Source organism: Miniopterus schreibersii, assembly GCF_964146895.1.
Source record: "Miniopterus schreibersii genome assembly, chromosome: 18".
In the NCBI taxonomy this organism is placed as follows: domain Eukaryota; kingdom Metazoa; phylum Chordata; class Mammalia; order Chiroptera; family Miniopteridae; genus Miniopterus; species Miniopterus schreibersii.
Genome location: NC_138121.1, coordinates 15,556,770 through 15,575,044, shown reverse-complemented (window position 1 = coordinate 15,575,044; position 18,275 = coordinate 15,556,770). Strand labels below are relative to the sequence as shown.

Sequence of the window (18,275 nt, the reverse complement as noted above, 5' to 3'; positions counted from 1 at the left end):
TAACAAACAAACAAAAAAAAAATCACTTCAGTTGTGAGCAGGTTAGTGTAAGGTGTATATGACAGGGCTCTTGACCTCAAGTAATAACATATAATCAGGTAAAAGGGGTTGTGTCTATGCGCTCCAAAAATACATGCACAGGTTATTTCAAATTTGGCCTTAGCCTTAATCTACAAATACACATAAAATAAACCAACAACAATAAAAGCCACATAGGAAATCTTTTTCAATTCAACTTGTTTTACATTTCAAGTTTATATTGAAGAGTAGCTAAAGAATGATTAAATAGTATTAGGATCTTTACATTTGAAATGGCTAATTAAATAACATTAAAATAAACATACACATTCCAAACAATAGTGCATGTACTTAAGGAAACAAAAGTTTTGAAGAATTTAAGGGAAACAAATTCCCTCCAAAGTATCCTAGACTATTACCCTAAGCTTCAGGCCAATGAGTATAAGATTTCTTTTTTTTATTTCATTGATTTAAAACATTCTTTATCCTTATTGTGCTTATTTTTAACCACAAAAGGAATTGGGTACTCTGTAAACATTTTCATATTACAGAACTACATAACACAGTAGATGAGAGGACTCTGTAAAACCTCCCTAAATAATCACTGTGAAAACACAGGATGCTCTCCTATAACTACCATCATTAGGCTATACCAGGTATGTATATCTGTAAGTGTATAGTAATACATTCTCTTATCTTATAAAAGGACCCAAGTAAAGGAAATTGTATAAACAGAAAAATATCTGGGGAAAACGGGAATCTTTATTTAATTTTCTATACTTCCCTACTGATTGAATTTTTAAAAGTACTTGATCATTTTGATAGTTGTTTTTAAATATTAAATAATAAAAATGAAAATGTCAGACTTACCAAAAATGAGGACATTACAAGAACAAGGATCTCCAAAATTTTGCAGTGTATCTACTATCTTGAACATTCATATACCCAACTTTATCAGTCTTCTGTCATATCTGTTTAGTTTTATTTCCTAACAAGAAGTCCCTCTGAACCTCTCCCTGAATCCATTCATCTTCCTGCCCTAGCAGTAATCATATCCTGAACTTAATGTATCACAAATTCGTTGTTTTTCTTATATTTTAACTCTATGGGCCTGAAAAATAAATTGTATTTCAAGAACATTTTTAAGTCGCCTATATTTTATTGGTTAAGTCACCTATATTTTAAATGCCCTTTCTATACTTAAGATTAGACGCTCTATAACTCCATCCTTCTTTGATTTAACAAAACATACATAATACCAGCGATGTGACTGGCACTTTGCTAGGTGCCAAGAACACAGTCTAGAGCAGAATGTCTGACGTAAAAATAATTTCATGCCACTGTGCTAATGCTAAACAAGATGTATATTAATTTCTTGGCAAAAGAAATTGTTTCCCCACCTTGTCAAAATATTCCTAGCATCTAAATTCCTAAATCACTGAGTAATTGCTCAACGATAGCCAACACAAGTAAATACAATATTTATGCAAATAATTTCTACATTTCTACTGCTTTTACACTCTAAAAAGGGCAAAGAAGGGATTATTCAGCATCTAAGTCCTAGACTTTGACCTTTCTCTGCAGTATTCAGTAAGGGAGTCTCACCCTCATTCACTAAAGAACAATGCAGAAACCTCAAGTTACACTATAATCAGCAATGAAATTAATTGGAATCTAGATCGCTCACTATTTCTCTCTTCTCTAAGTGATTCTTTTCTGTTTGGAGAAAAAGATCATTTAACAAGTTGCCTGTGCTGGCCTAACAATATTAGTTACTAGTTATAATGAAAGGCGGAAGAGCAAAAACAGATTTATCTGCAAATCTATAACATAAAATCTCTTATCTGGCACTTCGTGCATCTCTATCACAACAGTAAAATCACAATAAGGTATTACAGATCCTGAGGTCCCACAGGAATGATCAAAACTTCAATTATATTTAAAATACCTTTAGTATTAAAAAGAATTTGATTATATTCTAATTCTCTGACAACCCATGTATTTGTATACAGTCAATTTATATTAACTATAATTTTTCATTATCTGATTATCTCATATTTAGAATGATAAAATATGAGAACTGGAAGGCAACTTATTTTTAATAGATGAGGAATGTAAGGCTTGTAATGCTGAAATTATTTTTTTCCAAGGTCACATTAAGAGCTAATGGCTGTTGAAATGCTTTGCTGTATTTTCCCCTGAGTATCTTGTCCTCTCGTTCTCCGGTCTGAAACCAAAGCATTTTTGGTACCAGAAGACTCGGGTGGTTTCTATAACTACATTCTGAGGGTTAGAGATGCCTTAAGGAGCCTAAAGACTTCTTTTGAGACCTAAGAACAGGCTTTTTTCAATTTAAAATTTTTATTGTTGACACCATTGCAGATGTCTCCCATTCCTCCCTGCCTTTGCCCACCTCCACCCAGCCCCCGCCCTCTCCCTCCCTTGGCCTTCACCGCACTATCGAAAAGCATTTTTGTTGTCAAAATATATATGTAAAATATACATACAAATACAGCTGTCTGATACTACCTACCAGACCTGGCTGCTAAAAACCAGTGTGGCAGCATTTAAAAGTATTTCACTTCTTTATTTTCCAGTGTAAATGATTAATATTAATCTTGTGACCATTGTCCTTAATCTGTATCCTAAAACAAAATTAACAAGTATAAAAATCAACTCTATGACAGTGTAAGAAGACACAGATTGATATTAAAACATATGTGGTGAACAGTGATTTTCAGAAATTCACTTCAGCTTTTCATTGTTGTTTTTCTGCAGAATTTATATTTGCTCAGAGCTAGCTTAATTTTTTCAATTACTTTTACTTTATGTTCATTGTAAAAACAAATGTAGTTTTATTCTAGCATGTAATTACTAATCTTTGAAGATACTAATACAGAATATTTATCCTTAGTACTCTAAAATGTAGTACAGGTTACTAGAGATTTTCTAAAATGTAGACTGCCCTTATTGCAATGAAAATAGCTAACAATTTAAATACCTTTACTAGCCAACGATTACAGTAGACTAAGGAGGCAAACCCAAGATACTCAGTGTTCAATGAAACAGACTGTGTTTGATTTGGGCATACATTTTTTTGTGAAGGTGGATACAGTTTGGAGAGTGCTACTTTGCTAAAATTAATGTTTTCCAAAAGTAAAATAACATAGTAATAAATTAAAAATGGAAGAGCGAGGTAGTGCAGTTGGTTAGAGTGTCGCCCTTATACGCCAAGGTTTCGAGTTTGATCCCCGGTCAGGGTACATACAAAAGTAAACCAATGAATGTATAAGTAAGTGGAACAACAAATCAATGTTTCTCTCTCTCTCTCTAAAATAAATAAATGAAAGAATAGAATAGAATAGAATAGAATAGAATAGAATAGAATAGAATAGAATAGAATAGAATAATAAAATAAAAAAGGAAGCGCTAACAAAAGTGTTTGGCTAGAATAATTATGAAAGAAAATTTGATTTTGCATTACAAAGCAGCAGATGATGAACAAAATTATTAAAAGAATATCTAAGAAGTCACCTGTGTAATTTTTTAAAATAAAACATTAAAATTATTAAAGTCAGTGTTCCAGAGCCTTGAAGATCAGCTATTTGGAGTCCCTACGTCACTTGTTCCCATCTCTCGCCTTTGGACATGCCATTCCCTTTACATAGAATACCTCCACCTTCGGTACTTCCCACCTTCATTCCCTGCCCCGCCCTTCTTTTACCTGACCCAAAATGTATTGCAAACATTAGGAGCTCCTTTATTCCAAGAACTCTCAGCGTTTGTCTATCACTTATAATGTAGAAAATAATTTGGATTAATTTATGTAGTTTATTAAGATTTATAAACTCATCTGGCTACTTATTAAAAGTACACAGAGTGCTTAAAAGAGTGTAGGTACTCAATATGGGTTGATTAATCATGTACAGCTATCTATTTGTGCCCAGCATGAAAAATCAGAAACAAAAAGACTAGGAGACCATAACAATAACCTCCAGACAGACACAATAACACAGAAGCCAGAGCACAAGTTCCTGTACATGAAGCCTGTCTTAACAATAAATAAATCCTGTTGGTCTTTAGACTTGCTAGTTTCCTAACCTAAACTGATTCACCAGAGAAGCAATCTGCTATAATGGTAAATATCAAGAGCTGTGGAGTCTGATAAATCTGAGTAACTACCTTGCCCTTATCATCTAAGTGCTGTCACCTTAGGTGAATTATTTACTCTCTCGAGGCCTCAATTCCTTCATATTTAAAATGGGCATGATGCTACATGCCACACAGGTGATAATAGTCACAATACATGTAAAGCTTAGCAGCAATAATGCCATTATTTCTATTGTTTTAATTTTTTTAATTTATAATTTAGCTACAAAAATATTTTAAGCTCTATAGCTTCAACATCTGCATTGTTGTAGTGGACGTAAGTCTGCTGAGCCACCACCCCATTCCACATTTCATAGTGTAGTGAGCCTGCCAATTTCAACATACCAGAGATGACACGTGACCCAGGCCTAGATCAGTCTCCACCATCTTGGAAATAATGATAGGTCCAAGAGGGAGACAAAGCAGAGCTACTCAGAGTCGTTCCCAGAGACTGAAAAGTGGATGCTAGAAGAGAAAGACTTTTCTTTTTTAACAGGGTTACTAAGTTAGGGCAATATATTCCCAGAACTGCCGGCATCATCTTAGCTGACTACACAGAATTAGACTCCACAGCAGGAGGTGTTGCAGCCAAGATAATTTGAGCCTTTGGATCCCTCTGGACCTAAACCTAGATCCACCCCCACTCTTAGGAGTTATATGAGGCAATACATTCCACTTCTGCTTAGTTTGGTTTGGGTGTCTGCAACCAAAATACTTCTTACTAAAAAATTGTGCACGTCTATTTTAATAGACAATGATTTTTCTCCATCCTAATCTAACTTCAAGGCCTATCCCTGAGGTCTATATATTTTTGTTGTCCTAGTTATAAAATAATTATAATGCATATTTGCAAAGTTGTTTGAAATTCATACAAAAGTGATGCTCAAAATGTACTAAAATAAATGCTGGGAATAATTTATTATTTACTTTGGAGTGTCAAAAGTTTTTGAAAAGCTCCAACTACCTCACCTGTACCCAAGCAAATTTATTCTTCTTGCTTTCCTTTTACAGCTGTCTATACAGTTTCTAAATCTCTTAACTAATATAGTAGTTTCTCATTTAATCTCTAATACTAGTCTCCTGATGGTTTTAGAACATCGTAGTGGACATCAGCTGCTTATGTCTGCTTAGCATCCATGCTCCTCCTTCTGGTAACATTATCTTGATTATCCTTTGAGAAGAGCCCACTTGCAGCCCATGTGGAACCAGGAGAGGTTGCCCTATTCCCTGGCTCCAAGGTGAGTGCCTGATCTAAGCCTGGCCAATCGGAACATCCTGTAGCCCTTGCCACATGATTGGAACACAGATGAGTGAGGTCCAGATTTCTAGCAGAATGACTGGGAAAGATACTACAAACACATTAGTTTTCTTCATATTCATTTATGGATTTAATGTAATTTTAATAAAAATCCCAAAGGATTTTTTTTTTAAAGAATGATAAAATCATTCTAAACCCTATCTGGAGAAATAAGTAACTATACCAGCCTGCCATTGTTTATTGTTATTTTTCAAATTTTTCTTGACTGGTAATAGTCCACTTGAGTTATCACATATTAAATGTTAAAGGTACAACATAAATATAAAGTGTAGTATGTTACAAAATACCCAAATAGAATACAATAGAAAATCCAAAATCAGATCACAGAATATAAAAAAATTAAGTGTATAAAAAAAGGAACATTTCAAATCAATAAGGACAGGCCATTCCTCTGGTGGCAGACAGGTAGACAGGTAGCATGTGTATCGTACCTCACCACGGCACACTCACTGCAGGCATCACTAACCAACTAGCATGCTTTCCTGCTAAATGTAGATATGGCTTTGAATCTTTCCCCACATGGCATTCCAGGCAGCCCCATCAATCTAACAGACAGTCATGCAAGAGAATTAGGATTATTTGACAAGTAATGCTGAGACAATCAGCTATTTGAGAAAACAGTTACATCACTACTGCACACCATATGCCAAAATAAACTCTACATAGATTAAAGAGTTAAATGTAAAAAAAATGAAACCATAAAAAGTCTAGAACAAAGCTGTTGTAAAAGAAATTCTCAGACAGAACAAGAAAAGCTCTGAGAGGAGGAGACACGAGGGAGTGAGTGCGGCAGTCCTCAGCATGCCGTGGCTCCCGACATTTCTGAGGCCTGGCTGCTCAGCTTTCCCTGGGCTCTGAGACCTGTCTGCATCTTTACTGTACCTCCATCCTTCAGTGTGAACTAGCTTGAAGAGGTTTCTGTGCTTTGAAACCAAAGGAGCCTTGAAGAAGGAACGGGAACTATCATTTTTTGTTGTTAACTCATTTTACTAAAAATAAATAAATAAATCTACAATTTTTCTGATTCACTTTCTTCTTTTTTTTTAACCGGCATCCAAGGATATGGTTTCCCCCCACTGATTTTAGAGAGAGAAGAAGGGACAGTAAGAGAGAGAAACATGGACCAGCTGCATCCCGTACACATCCGGACCCAGGATCAAACAGAGCCTAGGTATGTGCCCTGACCGGGAAGTGAACCTGAAACCTTTCGGTGTACAGGACGATGCTCCAACCAACTGAGCCAGGGGCCAGAGCCGGAGCCTCTTTCAATGAACAGTCAAAGCTTCCCATTTTCCAAGTGTGAGGCGTGACATTTTATACAGATGACAGATGGAATGGAAAGATACAGGACTCAACTTTCTCATCTTTCCCATTCAGTTTACTTTTCATAAAGCATTTTAAATAATTTGCAAATTCAAAAACAAGAGGGGCAGAAGACGGTAGAAAGAAAAAAATGTTGCAGAAAAGCCAAAGGAATAAAAAAAATCTGCACTTCACATATTCTTACCTAGTCACATGTCAAAAGCATTCTAGCAATGTCTTGGGAGCCCGGTCACAGAAACGAAACGAGATTTGAGTTTTGTAACTCTTTTACTCTTTCTAAAAGGCAAATCTACTGAAACTATAATCACTGGCACTTTGTTCATATATACAGGTATTTCATAAGTTTTGTTTTTAAATTGAAATCAAACACAAATTTGATAAAGGAAGCAGTGTATTTTCCTTAGAACAGCACTTAAAGTAACTAAATCAACTGTATTTCTGTATTTCTCCAGACACAAAATTTTAAACTTATCTGAACACACCATAATTTCTCCAGAGGAAGCCAAAAGCTCATTTCTCTAATCTAGAAAAACAAAACAAAAACCAAAACCCTTTAAAGGAAGAATATGTTCTCATGCTTTGTGACTCTATGTAATGTTTATAGACTAAAACTTTTCTTCTCAGTCCCCACAGCCACAGTTACACTGCCCAAGTACTTTATAACAAAGCTGAATGTATACACTTAACACCCTCCCAATTATTCCATTACCCCACCCCCGACACACACAGGCAACAACCAATCTTCTACTGTCCCTACATAGAAATCTCAGGACTAATTCACTATATCCAGTCTGCCCCCATATCCTGTCATTTCTTTCTTTAAAATAATGCTTCTCAATCTTCCACCCCAGTGTCTCTGAGGGATCCAACGCTTGCACTAGCAACAGGTTCACTGCCAGAGATTCTCTACAAGTATCAAATCTTTGGGTGCACAGGCAGAGGGAAGGAGGCTGTATGGGTGGGATTCTACTGTCCCCTGGCAAGAATCACCTGCTTTAAAATGTTTCTTGAGGCCCTGGCCGGGTAGCTCAGTTGGCCAGAGCATCATCCTGATACACCAAGGTTGCTGGTTCGATCCCGGGTCAGGGTACATACCAAAAGCAAACAATGAATGCATAAATAAGTGGAACAACAAATAGATGTTTCTCTCAAATAGAGAGATCTCCCTTCCTCTCTAAAAATCAATTTAAAAAAATGTTTCTTCAATTGAATCTTCCTCTCTATTCCCAGTGCCACGGCCACTACCCCCCATCCCCTTCAATGGTTATCACCTCTGATTTGGACTGTGTTTTACTGCAACAGCTGTAGTGTTCCTACCTTTGGTCTTTTCTCCTTGCATTGCATCCAATACATCCACTGCTGCCAACCCCAAATTCTGTTCCCATCTTGTCACTTCCTGGCTCAAAAATTGATTGCATCAGTTCCCCATCCCTTCTATCTCTTCAACCCTCTACCCTTCCCTGTTGGCCGCCTCTCCTTGTTGTACAAGTATGTCCTAATTCTTTCCCATTTAAAACAAAACAAAATAAAAATCACCACAAAAGTAAAACTTTCCTTGGACACTTCACTCAACTCTAGTTACCAACTTTGCTTCTTTTATTTTTCTGAGAAGCTTTAAAAAAGCGTGGTCTGCTCACTGCCTTCTGCTCCTGCCACTCTGCTGGAACTGCTCTTATGAGAACCCCAACAATCGTGTTCTTTGATTACCAAGTCCAACAGACTACTTTTTTATTCTTGACGTTCTTGGCTTCTGTGTAGCATCTGAAGATGCTGATCACCTCTCCTTTTGAAACTCCTGCCTCTCTGACTTCCACTGCACCATTTTCTCCAGACTTCCTCCCTCCCTCCTAGATCATCTCTTTCCAGCTTCTTTTTCCTCCACTCTCACTTTAAATGGAGGGATTCTGCGGGGGTCCATTTTGGTTCTACTCTTTTTAATTTGCACTCTCTTGATGATTACATCCACACATAGCATCAATTACCTTCTCTACCCTGACATATTATTATTATTATATTTTAAAATGTATGTTTATTGATTTCAGAGAGAGGAAGGGGAGGGAGAGAGAGAGAAATATCAGTGATGAGAGAGTCATTGATCGGCTGCCTCCTGCATGCCCCGCACCGGGGATCGAGCCCACAACCTGGGCATGTGCCCTGACTGGGAATCGAACCGCGATCACCTGGATCAATCACTGAGCCATGCCGGCCGGGCTACCCTGACATCTTAAATCTTCAGCTCAGCTTTGATATTTCTCTTGACTACAGACCTGTACTTCAAAACAACTACTGGCCTTCTGTATCAGGATGTCACACAGGTAACTCAAATTTAACATGGCCCAAGTCAAACTTCTTATCTTCACCCAAAAAACTAGTTCTTCCCTCATTCATTTTTATTTCATAGCTATACAGTTTCCCAAGCCAGAAATCTAGGAGCTATCCTCCACTTTTCTCTCTCCCTTTGCCCCCAAACGAACAGATCATTTAGACCTGTTATTTCTATGTCCTTACTATTTTTCAGTTTCATACTGTGCTGTCAAGTGCCACTATCCTTATAGTGTCACAACAGTTTCCTAACTGCTTTCCCTTACCACATGTCTTGAGCTCCTACGTTCCCTCTGCCACTCTGACCTTTCTAAGACATCACTCCCTCATTCAAAGCACTTCCTCACTTAAAACACTTCAAAGCCTGAGTGGCTCCCCAGACCTAAAACTTTTTTTTTTTAATTGATTTTTAGAGAGAGAGGAAGTGAGAGGGAGAGAGAAACATGGATGTGAGAGAGACACATTGACTGGTTGCCTCAACTAGTGTGGGGATAGAACCTGCAATCCAGGTATGCGCCCTTGACCTGTAATCCCTTTGGTGTGTGGGCCAATGCTCTAACCACTGTGCAACACCGTGGGCCAGGGCCCCAGGCCTAACACTTTTAATAGTACATACCCATCAGTAAAAATGTGAGTCTACACCCTCAATCTATGAATATTCACTAATTCATATAATGTATATTTTAAAACCTATAAAGTATAGAAATCAAGAAAGAATGAGATAAAGATGGAATAAATACACAGACATATCCCTGATGAAGTCATACTATCACTAGCTACTCTGACTCTCAGGGTGAAGTTCATTATTAATGATAATGTGTTAATCCACATTTCGTAGTCTACTTGCAATTTCAATCTATAGGCTGACTTCTTGACAGATTTGATTAGCTTTAAATGTGACAAAGAGCTCCTACTAGGAGAAATGTCAGCGCTACCGTTCTGTTACTGGTTGCTGTATTAGAATTATCTTCAACTCATGGCTTCTTTGTGCAAATCTTTAAGCCACTTGTTCGTTGTGTGAAGATTAATTTAGTTAAAAACAGATAATATAAAGTAAATCCACTCAATCAGACTCAAGTAAACTGCAGTAAGTTGCAATATGATATTAGTGAGGTCACCACTCTCAGTTCTCTGCTTTGAGGAATTTCCAGTCTCCTCTCAATCCATCAACTTGTGTACCGAATGTGTAATGGCATGGTCTTATAAGACTGAGTGAGAGAACCAGTGGCATCTATACATTAAATATCAATAGAGCTCGAGACCTTTTTTCAGGTTGAAAAGTAAATACAGGGTGGGGCAAAAGTAGGTTTACAGTTGTGAGTATTCGAAACAGAGTTTGTTCTTGTGGTGTCATTTATTAATTATTGTATTATTTTCCATATGAGCAACTCTAAACCTACTTTTGCCCCACCCTGTATAAACCCCACTTAGAGACCAGTGCTTGGCACTGCACACAAGGCTCTTGGTGATCTGGCTTCTGCCCACCTTTCCAGCCTGCTCTCCAGGTACACACTTCCCATATCTTACCATGCTTTACTTCTCTCAACACACCAGACACTTACCACTTTCTTATCTTTTTTTTCAAATATGTTTTTATTGATTTTTTAGAGAGAGGGGAAGTGAGAGAGAAACATCGATCAGCTGCCTCCTGCTCACTCCCTACTGGGAATCCAGCCAACAACCCGGGCATGTGCCCTGACCGGGAATTGAACCAGGGACCTCTTGGTTCATGGGTTGACACAACCACTGAGCCACGGTGGCTGGGCTCACTTTCTTATTTTTAATATGCTGTCTCCTTTGAGCTTCTACCTCTGCTTCCAGGGCACCATGCTCTCACCTCTTTTAAAGCACTTATCACAACCTGCCATAACTGTTTCCTTACTAGCCTAAAGGGTAGGGATTACTCCCAATTTTGAATTCCCAGCATTTACCATAGCACCTTGTTTGCAATAGGTACCTAATAAAATAAATGTTGACTGACAGAATGAAAAAGGTCCAAATTCCTCTGGCTTACTTTCAAGGCCTTGCATAATCTGGCTCCAATTTATCTACCCAGCTTTATTTTCGTTCCCCAAGTCCATTCCTGTTCTCCTCACTTCCTATCATATGTCGTGCTCATTTTGGTTTTTGCTCAGGTTACCCCCTCAACTTGGACTGCCTTCCATATAGAGAAGCAACCTGTCCTTCACACCTCAGATCAAATTGTCCTTTGCCTGTGAAGTCATACTCAACTCTTCTGTCTCCCAACTGATGGATCAGTCCCTTCAGAGAACTCTTGAAGAGTGAGCACGATGCATTTTAGGAGTTACTCTCTCGCTGGTATTTTTCTCTCCCCAATTTCAGTCTAAGTTCTGAAACTGCCAGGGACCACCTTCAACTTCTTTTGCACACTGATCTCTTAACAACACATTGCAACATGATGATGCACAGGAGATGCTAAAAGATCTGACTGACTACTTGTAGTAGCACAGTATTAAGAGGTAAAGCACTGCACTGGGTTTTAGTCCAAGTTCCACCACTAATTAGTTAGGTGACCTAAAACATGCCACTTAACCTCTCTGAGTCATAAATTTCTCATCTGGAAGGTGAGACTTTACGACTTTTAAAAAATGTTTTATTTTTATTGTTGAAAGTATTACAAATGTCCCCTTTCTCCCCCATTGATCCTCTCTACCTTGCAACCCCCACCCCAGGCCTTCACACTATTGTCTGTGTTTATGGGTTATGCATATATGCATAATCTCCCACCCACCCCCGCCTTCCCTCTGAGATTCATCAGTCTGTTCCATGCTTTTATGTCTCTGGATCTATCTTGTTCATCAGTTTATTTTGTTCATTAGATTCCACATATGAGTGAGATCATGCGATACTTGTCTTTCTCTGACTGGCTTATTTCACTTAGCATAATACTCTCCAGGTCCCTTCATGCTGTCTCAAAGGGTAAGGGGTCCTCCTTTTCTTACAGCTGCATAGTACTCCATGGTGTAAGTGTCTGAGAAGATGCTTGATATGATTTCAATCTTCTTGAACTTGTAGAGACTTGTTTTGTGTCCTAACATGTGGTCTATCTTTGAGAATTTCCCACGTGCACTTGAGAAATTCCAGGTAAGATTTTTCTTCTTGCCCAAAGGAAACATTAAATTTTTTTCTTAGACCTTTGGTAACTCACTTAACTTTAATGAACTTCAGTGTAATCATCTGTAAGACAAACATAAAACAGCCCACCACTTCAAAGGACGGTGTAAAGGTCAGATGAGAAAATACAGATAAAAATGCACAGATAATTTTAAAATCCTCATAAAAATGCAAGGCATTTTATGGAAAATGTAAGCAAGGGGCATTATTTGCTGTTCAGTTAGGATAACGTGCTAAAACCTAGCCAAGGAAAGTGACTGATTCTTTGAATGACCACTGTTCTATAGCCACAGGTTGTACCCTATTTCTTAATGTACAAAGACACACATTGAATCACAAAGTAAAGTAAATTTTATCCCAGAAGGATTACACAACACAAACTATCAGTTGAAGTTACATAGTCAGCAGTTGAGATCTAAATTAAAGCCTGGTTATGGTTTCTAAAAATGTTCTGAGAATTTTTACAACCACTCTGTATTAGAATCAATAAAAATCTCATTTGAAAAAAAGTCTTTATTGATTTCAGAGAGAGGAAGGGAGAGGGAGAGAGAGATAGAAACAACAATGATGAGAGAGTCATTGATTGGCTGCCTCCTAAATGTCCCCCCCCCACTGGGGATGGAGCCCACAACCCGGGCATGTGCCCTGACTGGGAATTGAACAGCAATCACCTGGATCCTAGGTAGATGCTCAACTGCTAAGCCATGCCGTCCGGGCTAATATTCTCATATTTTGATAATTTAAAGGGCACGTTTTAGCATGAAGGGGATCTATACTAAATAATCTGATTATAAAGACACAGCTTCTCATACAAACATGTCTGTCTAATCATTCAAGTGAAACATAAAGAGGCTAGTTAAACAACAACAAAAACACAGAAACACAGATGTCCTGACAATTTAGTTGTTCTTTAAGAAACAGATTAATGATATGCACACAAAGCCTCCATGAAAATGTAAAATGGTTTCCCTAGGAGACTCTCAATTTGTCCAACATACAAAGAAGAAAGTGGCAGTGCAGAAACCTAAACTAGCTTCTTTAATTTAGCAGTGTAATAATGTCATCAGTATTTGTTACATGTCCCCTAACATATACAACAAGCCATATTACATATGACACACAAAATCTCAAACCATTCTAGATACAAAAGTTATTTTCAATTTTGAAGTTAAATTTCACACCAATCTACTTTCTCTATAAACTCAAACATTTTCTTTTCAGTACATTCAATAGCAATACTTTAAAAACCATATTTAGGCAATAAAAGATGATTTTCTAATGAGAACTGCTTTAAAAATGTAGATCTTTTCTCAAATATCAAACTCTAAACTGGACACTTTATACTGTCTTCCCTAACCTTTTCTGGAACACTTTTTTTTTTTTTTTTAATTTATCTTTACTGTTGAAGGCACTACACGTGTCCCCTTTTCCCCCTCAATTGATGGAACACTTTTTGATGTATAGTCTAATTAATGTTCATTTAGCCAATTTTATAGCCCTAAAAATATAAATTCCAGAAACATACAACATCTGATAGGCAAGTAGTCACCCATTATGCTTACAATCTGTATAACTCTGCATAGCTTAATATCAGTGCTAAGAATCACTAGCCAAAACTACAAGCACACAGTTAATAGCAAGTTTTAAGGTTCAGAGTAGTAAATGCACAGAGGAAAAATCAGAGGTATGGAAAACTAAGTGCAAAATTTAAGGATAAAAAAGTTGGCCTAGACCAGAGATGATAGGAAAACAGAAAAAAAAAAGTTAGAAAAAAGGTGTCTGCATCCAAGAAATGAAAACTCATTCCTAACCTGAAGTTCACCTAAAATAATTCCTATTCTTATCACGTATTTCTTTTCAAGTAAAATAGAGCCTTGGATTTTAACAACTTGTTATCCTGGCTATTCTGAGAATGTCTTTGTTAACTCAAGGCACACCTTCATGACCCAGTCCTACCTTTCTCATTCACACTTTGTTTTTCTTGTTGTTATTGTTGTTGTTCACCCCTGTATGCCAGTCCCTAAAAGGTGCCCAGCACATAAATTGTCAAATGAATAACCACCTTTGAGGGAGGCATTATTAACATCCTGGTTTTACAGGTGAGGGAACGAAGGGTTAGCAAGGTTGAGTAACTTGCCTAGGGGTTACACCACTAGCCAGAAACAAACCCATGTCTGTCTGACCACAAAGTCCTCATTTGCACTCTACCTTCACTGGGCAGAATACCTTTTTACTGTCTCTCACTGTGTGTGTCTTTACTGGTAGCAGCTTTCCCTTCTTAGGGAAAGGCTCAATTCAGGCTTCAAGTTCTCCATCAGCCTTTTCCTGGGCATCCTCAATCTCTGATTTTCTGTAGATCTCCCCTTCCTTTGTGCTGTGTCCTCTTAGAGTTTTATTATTATAGCCCTTTGCTTTAGCCTTTTGCTGTATTTATTTATCTCAACTTCAAACTTCCTGAGGGGCAGAAATTAGGTATCTTCAAATACCTCTGGCACATGGCAGAGTTGAGTAAATGCTAGATGTATGAATGAATAATCCCTACAAATCCATGAGATAAATAGGAACCCTTTGGCTCAGTTTCCTAACCACAGGCAACCAGAGACTGCAGCTTTCCTTGCTTGGGGGTGGCGAGGGCATGCCTGAAATTCCCTGCCCGTACCACAAAAGAGCATCGCTGTGCTATGTTAAGGCAGCTTTTCAAGTTTTGAGACATCTAATGAAAGAACAATACAGTTCCAAAGCTAAATATAAAATCTATCTTTTAAAAGTGGCCTACCTGGATGGGACAGCAGCTCTCAATTTTAAATAGTTTGACTGGATCAATTAAATCATTGTTTTCAGTGATTTTTGCTTATTCTAAATAACTTTATTTTTATATCCCTTGGCTTGAAAGTGCAGTTTTATACCTCCCCACACATATAAAGACAAAAACTGCGTGTCTTTTACAAAACGGGAAAGTAAAGTAGAATCTGTGTAAAAAGGCATTCAGTAAATGTAATTATGCTACCGTTTGTAAACCTTCTAAAAGCATATGTGGCCTATTTTAAACTAATGAAAACATTTACTAGATGATTTTCATTTAGTTGGTATGAATACCAGGTTGAAATTATATTTAAACTAAAACTGGGTTTTTTAAAAAAAATGGTGTAAAGAGTTGGAATGTCTGCCTGTCACTACCGAGTACTACATAAGTAGTACTGCATTCAACATTCTGGCTCGAAGAATTTATAATCAAACGCTTAGTTAGGCCAATTTCAAGGTACACAGTTAAGATAACAATTTTTCAACATACATACCACCGAAGCCACAATTATATTTTTACTCCAATTATTAATACTAATTCCTTTATTTATTTATTGGGGTGACACTGGTTAAAAAAATTATATAGGTTTCAAGTGTATAATTCCAAAGTCAAATCTTCTGTCACCACATATTTGACCCCCTTTACCCCTTACTACGCTACCCCACCTTGCCCCCTTCCCTCTGGTAACCACAATACTGTTGTCTGTGTCTATGAGTTTTTGTTTTTCTTGTTTGTTCATTTGTTGCTTTATTAACACTAATTTCTGAGCACTGTCTAGCCCCATCTATAAGTAATATATAAATAAGATTTACAAATAGGCTGTTACAGAGGTGGAACAATGGAATTGCACAACTGGCACACATCAAACCAAGTATTTGCAAACTAATATTTTTCCAAATATTTACCAGCGATTTTGAAAAAAGTAAAAATCACTTTGCCAAGCAGGAGTTCTGGCTTCTCAGTTTGAGGATTGCTCCCTTTCTACCCCTACTCACCACCCCTTCCCTCTGTTCTTCCTCTGCCAGGAATACCCTCCTTAGTCATCCCTGCCTATGTCCATCACATCCTTGGAGACCAGGTTCAAGATTCAGCTCCTTGAAAAAGTCCTCTGTGACTAATCTTGATTTTCACTACTTCCCAACTTTACATTCCCTTGGCATTTATATATATATAGTCTGCACTACATAACCAGTAACTTGTAAGTTTTGCATTTTTCTGTTACTTCCTCAACTAGAGACTAAACAGAGACACATCATCCTTTATATTCTCTTCTATATTCGGCCAGCAATAAATGCTTCCTGAATGGCTGAATCACCAGTGAAAGAAAGCCAATCGCTCAAAAACTTCTGAAGTAAGCTGGCTTTTCACATCGCATTTACAATACAGATACTACTCATCACCTCCAACATGCATGAGTCCTTCAAGAAGATGAGATTTAGTATGCCTTAGTCGCATAATTCACCGTGAGAGATCCAGGTTACAGACCACATACATGTATATACTAAAAGTAACTAATCCTGGCTATTCAAACATATCTTGCATTTTAACATTTCAGGCTTCTAAAAGCTTGAAGCCAAGCAGCAGCACGCCTGTGAATGGAAGGAAGCTGGCACCAGTCTTTTGCAAAAGGGGCAAAAACTCTAGTTGGCAGTAAATGTTCAAACACGTGAGCCTCTACTGTTAAACAAGGCTCATTAACCACACAGACTTGCTGTTTCAGCTTTCTGGCTTCAAGGAAGTGCTATGATCTCCTTTGGTTATTGTTGAGAGCCAATGATGGGTTAAATTCCCATAAATTAACCGGCGTGTTGGTGGTTTGCCCAAACATACCACGAGCATCCGTGTGGATTTTTATTTTTTTTTTAAACAAATCCGCCCGCCCTGAGAGCCAGAGGTGAGTGGGGGAAAAAAGCGCTAACCCGGTACTTCTCAGGAGGCAAACGGAGACCTCCAGAACTCGAGCCCTCCAAGTTCTTAGTGTCAGCTTATCGTGCATAGGCGGGGCTTTCAAGTGCGGCCGCTTTTACTAAATCTCAACCGACTCTTCCTAGCGACTGCAAGCCACACTTCGGCGACTGCCCAACTTTTCCTGCAAGGAGCATCAGTTTTTCCATACTCCAAACCCCAGCAAAGCGGGCCTGGGGAGAGCCGGGCCACCAGCAAAGGGGACGACGAGGACTCGGAGGGGGAGGGAACGGGCTCGCTCTGCAAAGGGGGCAGGGTGGCAGAAACAAAGTGAGCGTGGGCCCGCCGCCCGCCCGCCCGCCCGCCCGCGCGCCCGCCGGCCCCGCTCACCCTCCAGCAGCACCTCCTTGCCCGCGCGCTTCAGCGCCTGCACGGCCTGGTCGTGGGTGGCCTGGCGCAGGTCCGTGCCGTTCACCGACAGGATGGCGTCGCCCAGCCGCAGTGCCCGGCTCTGGTCGGCCGCCAGCCCCGGGAAGATCTTGGAGATGAGGATCGGCATCCGGTTCTCGCGGCCGCCCTTGATGCTGATGCCCAGGCCGCCCGCCTCCTGCTTCACGACCCGCACCCGGCGCACGGGCGGCGACGCGCCCGCCTCGCTCGCCTGGCCCCGCGGCGGCGCGGGCGGGCTCGGGGGGCCCAGGCCGCGGCTCGGGCTCCCGGGAAGCGAGTCACCGGCGCCGCCGCCGTTCGGGAGGCCGTTGAAGGCGGCAGCCGCCGGCCCCAGGGCGGGCTCGGGCTCAGCCGCCGCGGCGTCACCCGTCAGGCTCAGGCTCTCCCCACTCAGTTCGGCGACCACCCGGACCCAGCGCTCCCTCAGGAGAAGCTCCACCAGCCCAGCTTTGGTGGCCCGCGTCCACACCGCCATGGCCTGCCCCGCTCCCGCCGCCGCAGTCGCCGCAGCTACCCTCATTCCAGTCAGGCAGCCTCGGCGCTTCCCCCTTCCCGCCCGAGGGGGCGGGCCCGGCCCCTCCCCCTGTGGTGATTCATTATTCATAAGAGGCCACGCCCACCTCCCGGAGGGGCGGGGAGACGAGCCGCTTCCGGAAGGTTGAGGAGTTGCCCGCAGTCCAGTCCCCAGCAGCTCACTGGACGTGGGCAGCGTGAACCATGTGGTGCTGCGACTCAGGTCCTCCTTCCTTTCGCCTCCGACGGAACCCCCACCCACACCCCCAACTCCTGACCTTTACACCGTGCAATTCACCGGAGCTGCCTGGGCACGGAAAGCAAAGTCAGCTTCGAGAG

At 39.9% G+C, this 18,275-nt stretch overlaps 1 protein-coding gene across 1 annotated transcript in view; it reads right to left on the bottom strand.

Annotated features, from left to right (window-relative positions):
• The window catches only part of SNTB2 (syntrophin beta 2), a 71,096-nt gene extending 53,116 nt beyond the window's left edge, over window positions 1-17,980 (bottom strand). Inside the window, exon 1 of the mRNA XM_081118906.1 lies at window positions 17,364-17,980. Within this exon, the coding sequence (XP_080975032.1) occupies window positions 17,364-17,943 (580 nt within the window). The 5' untranslated portion in view covers window positions 17,944-17,980. The remainder of the gene's footprint in view (window positions 1-17,363) is intronic.
• Window positions 17,981-18,275: the final 295 nt, after the last annotated feature.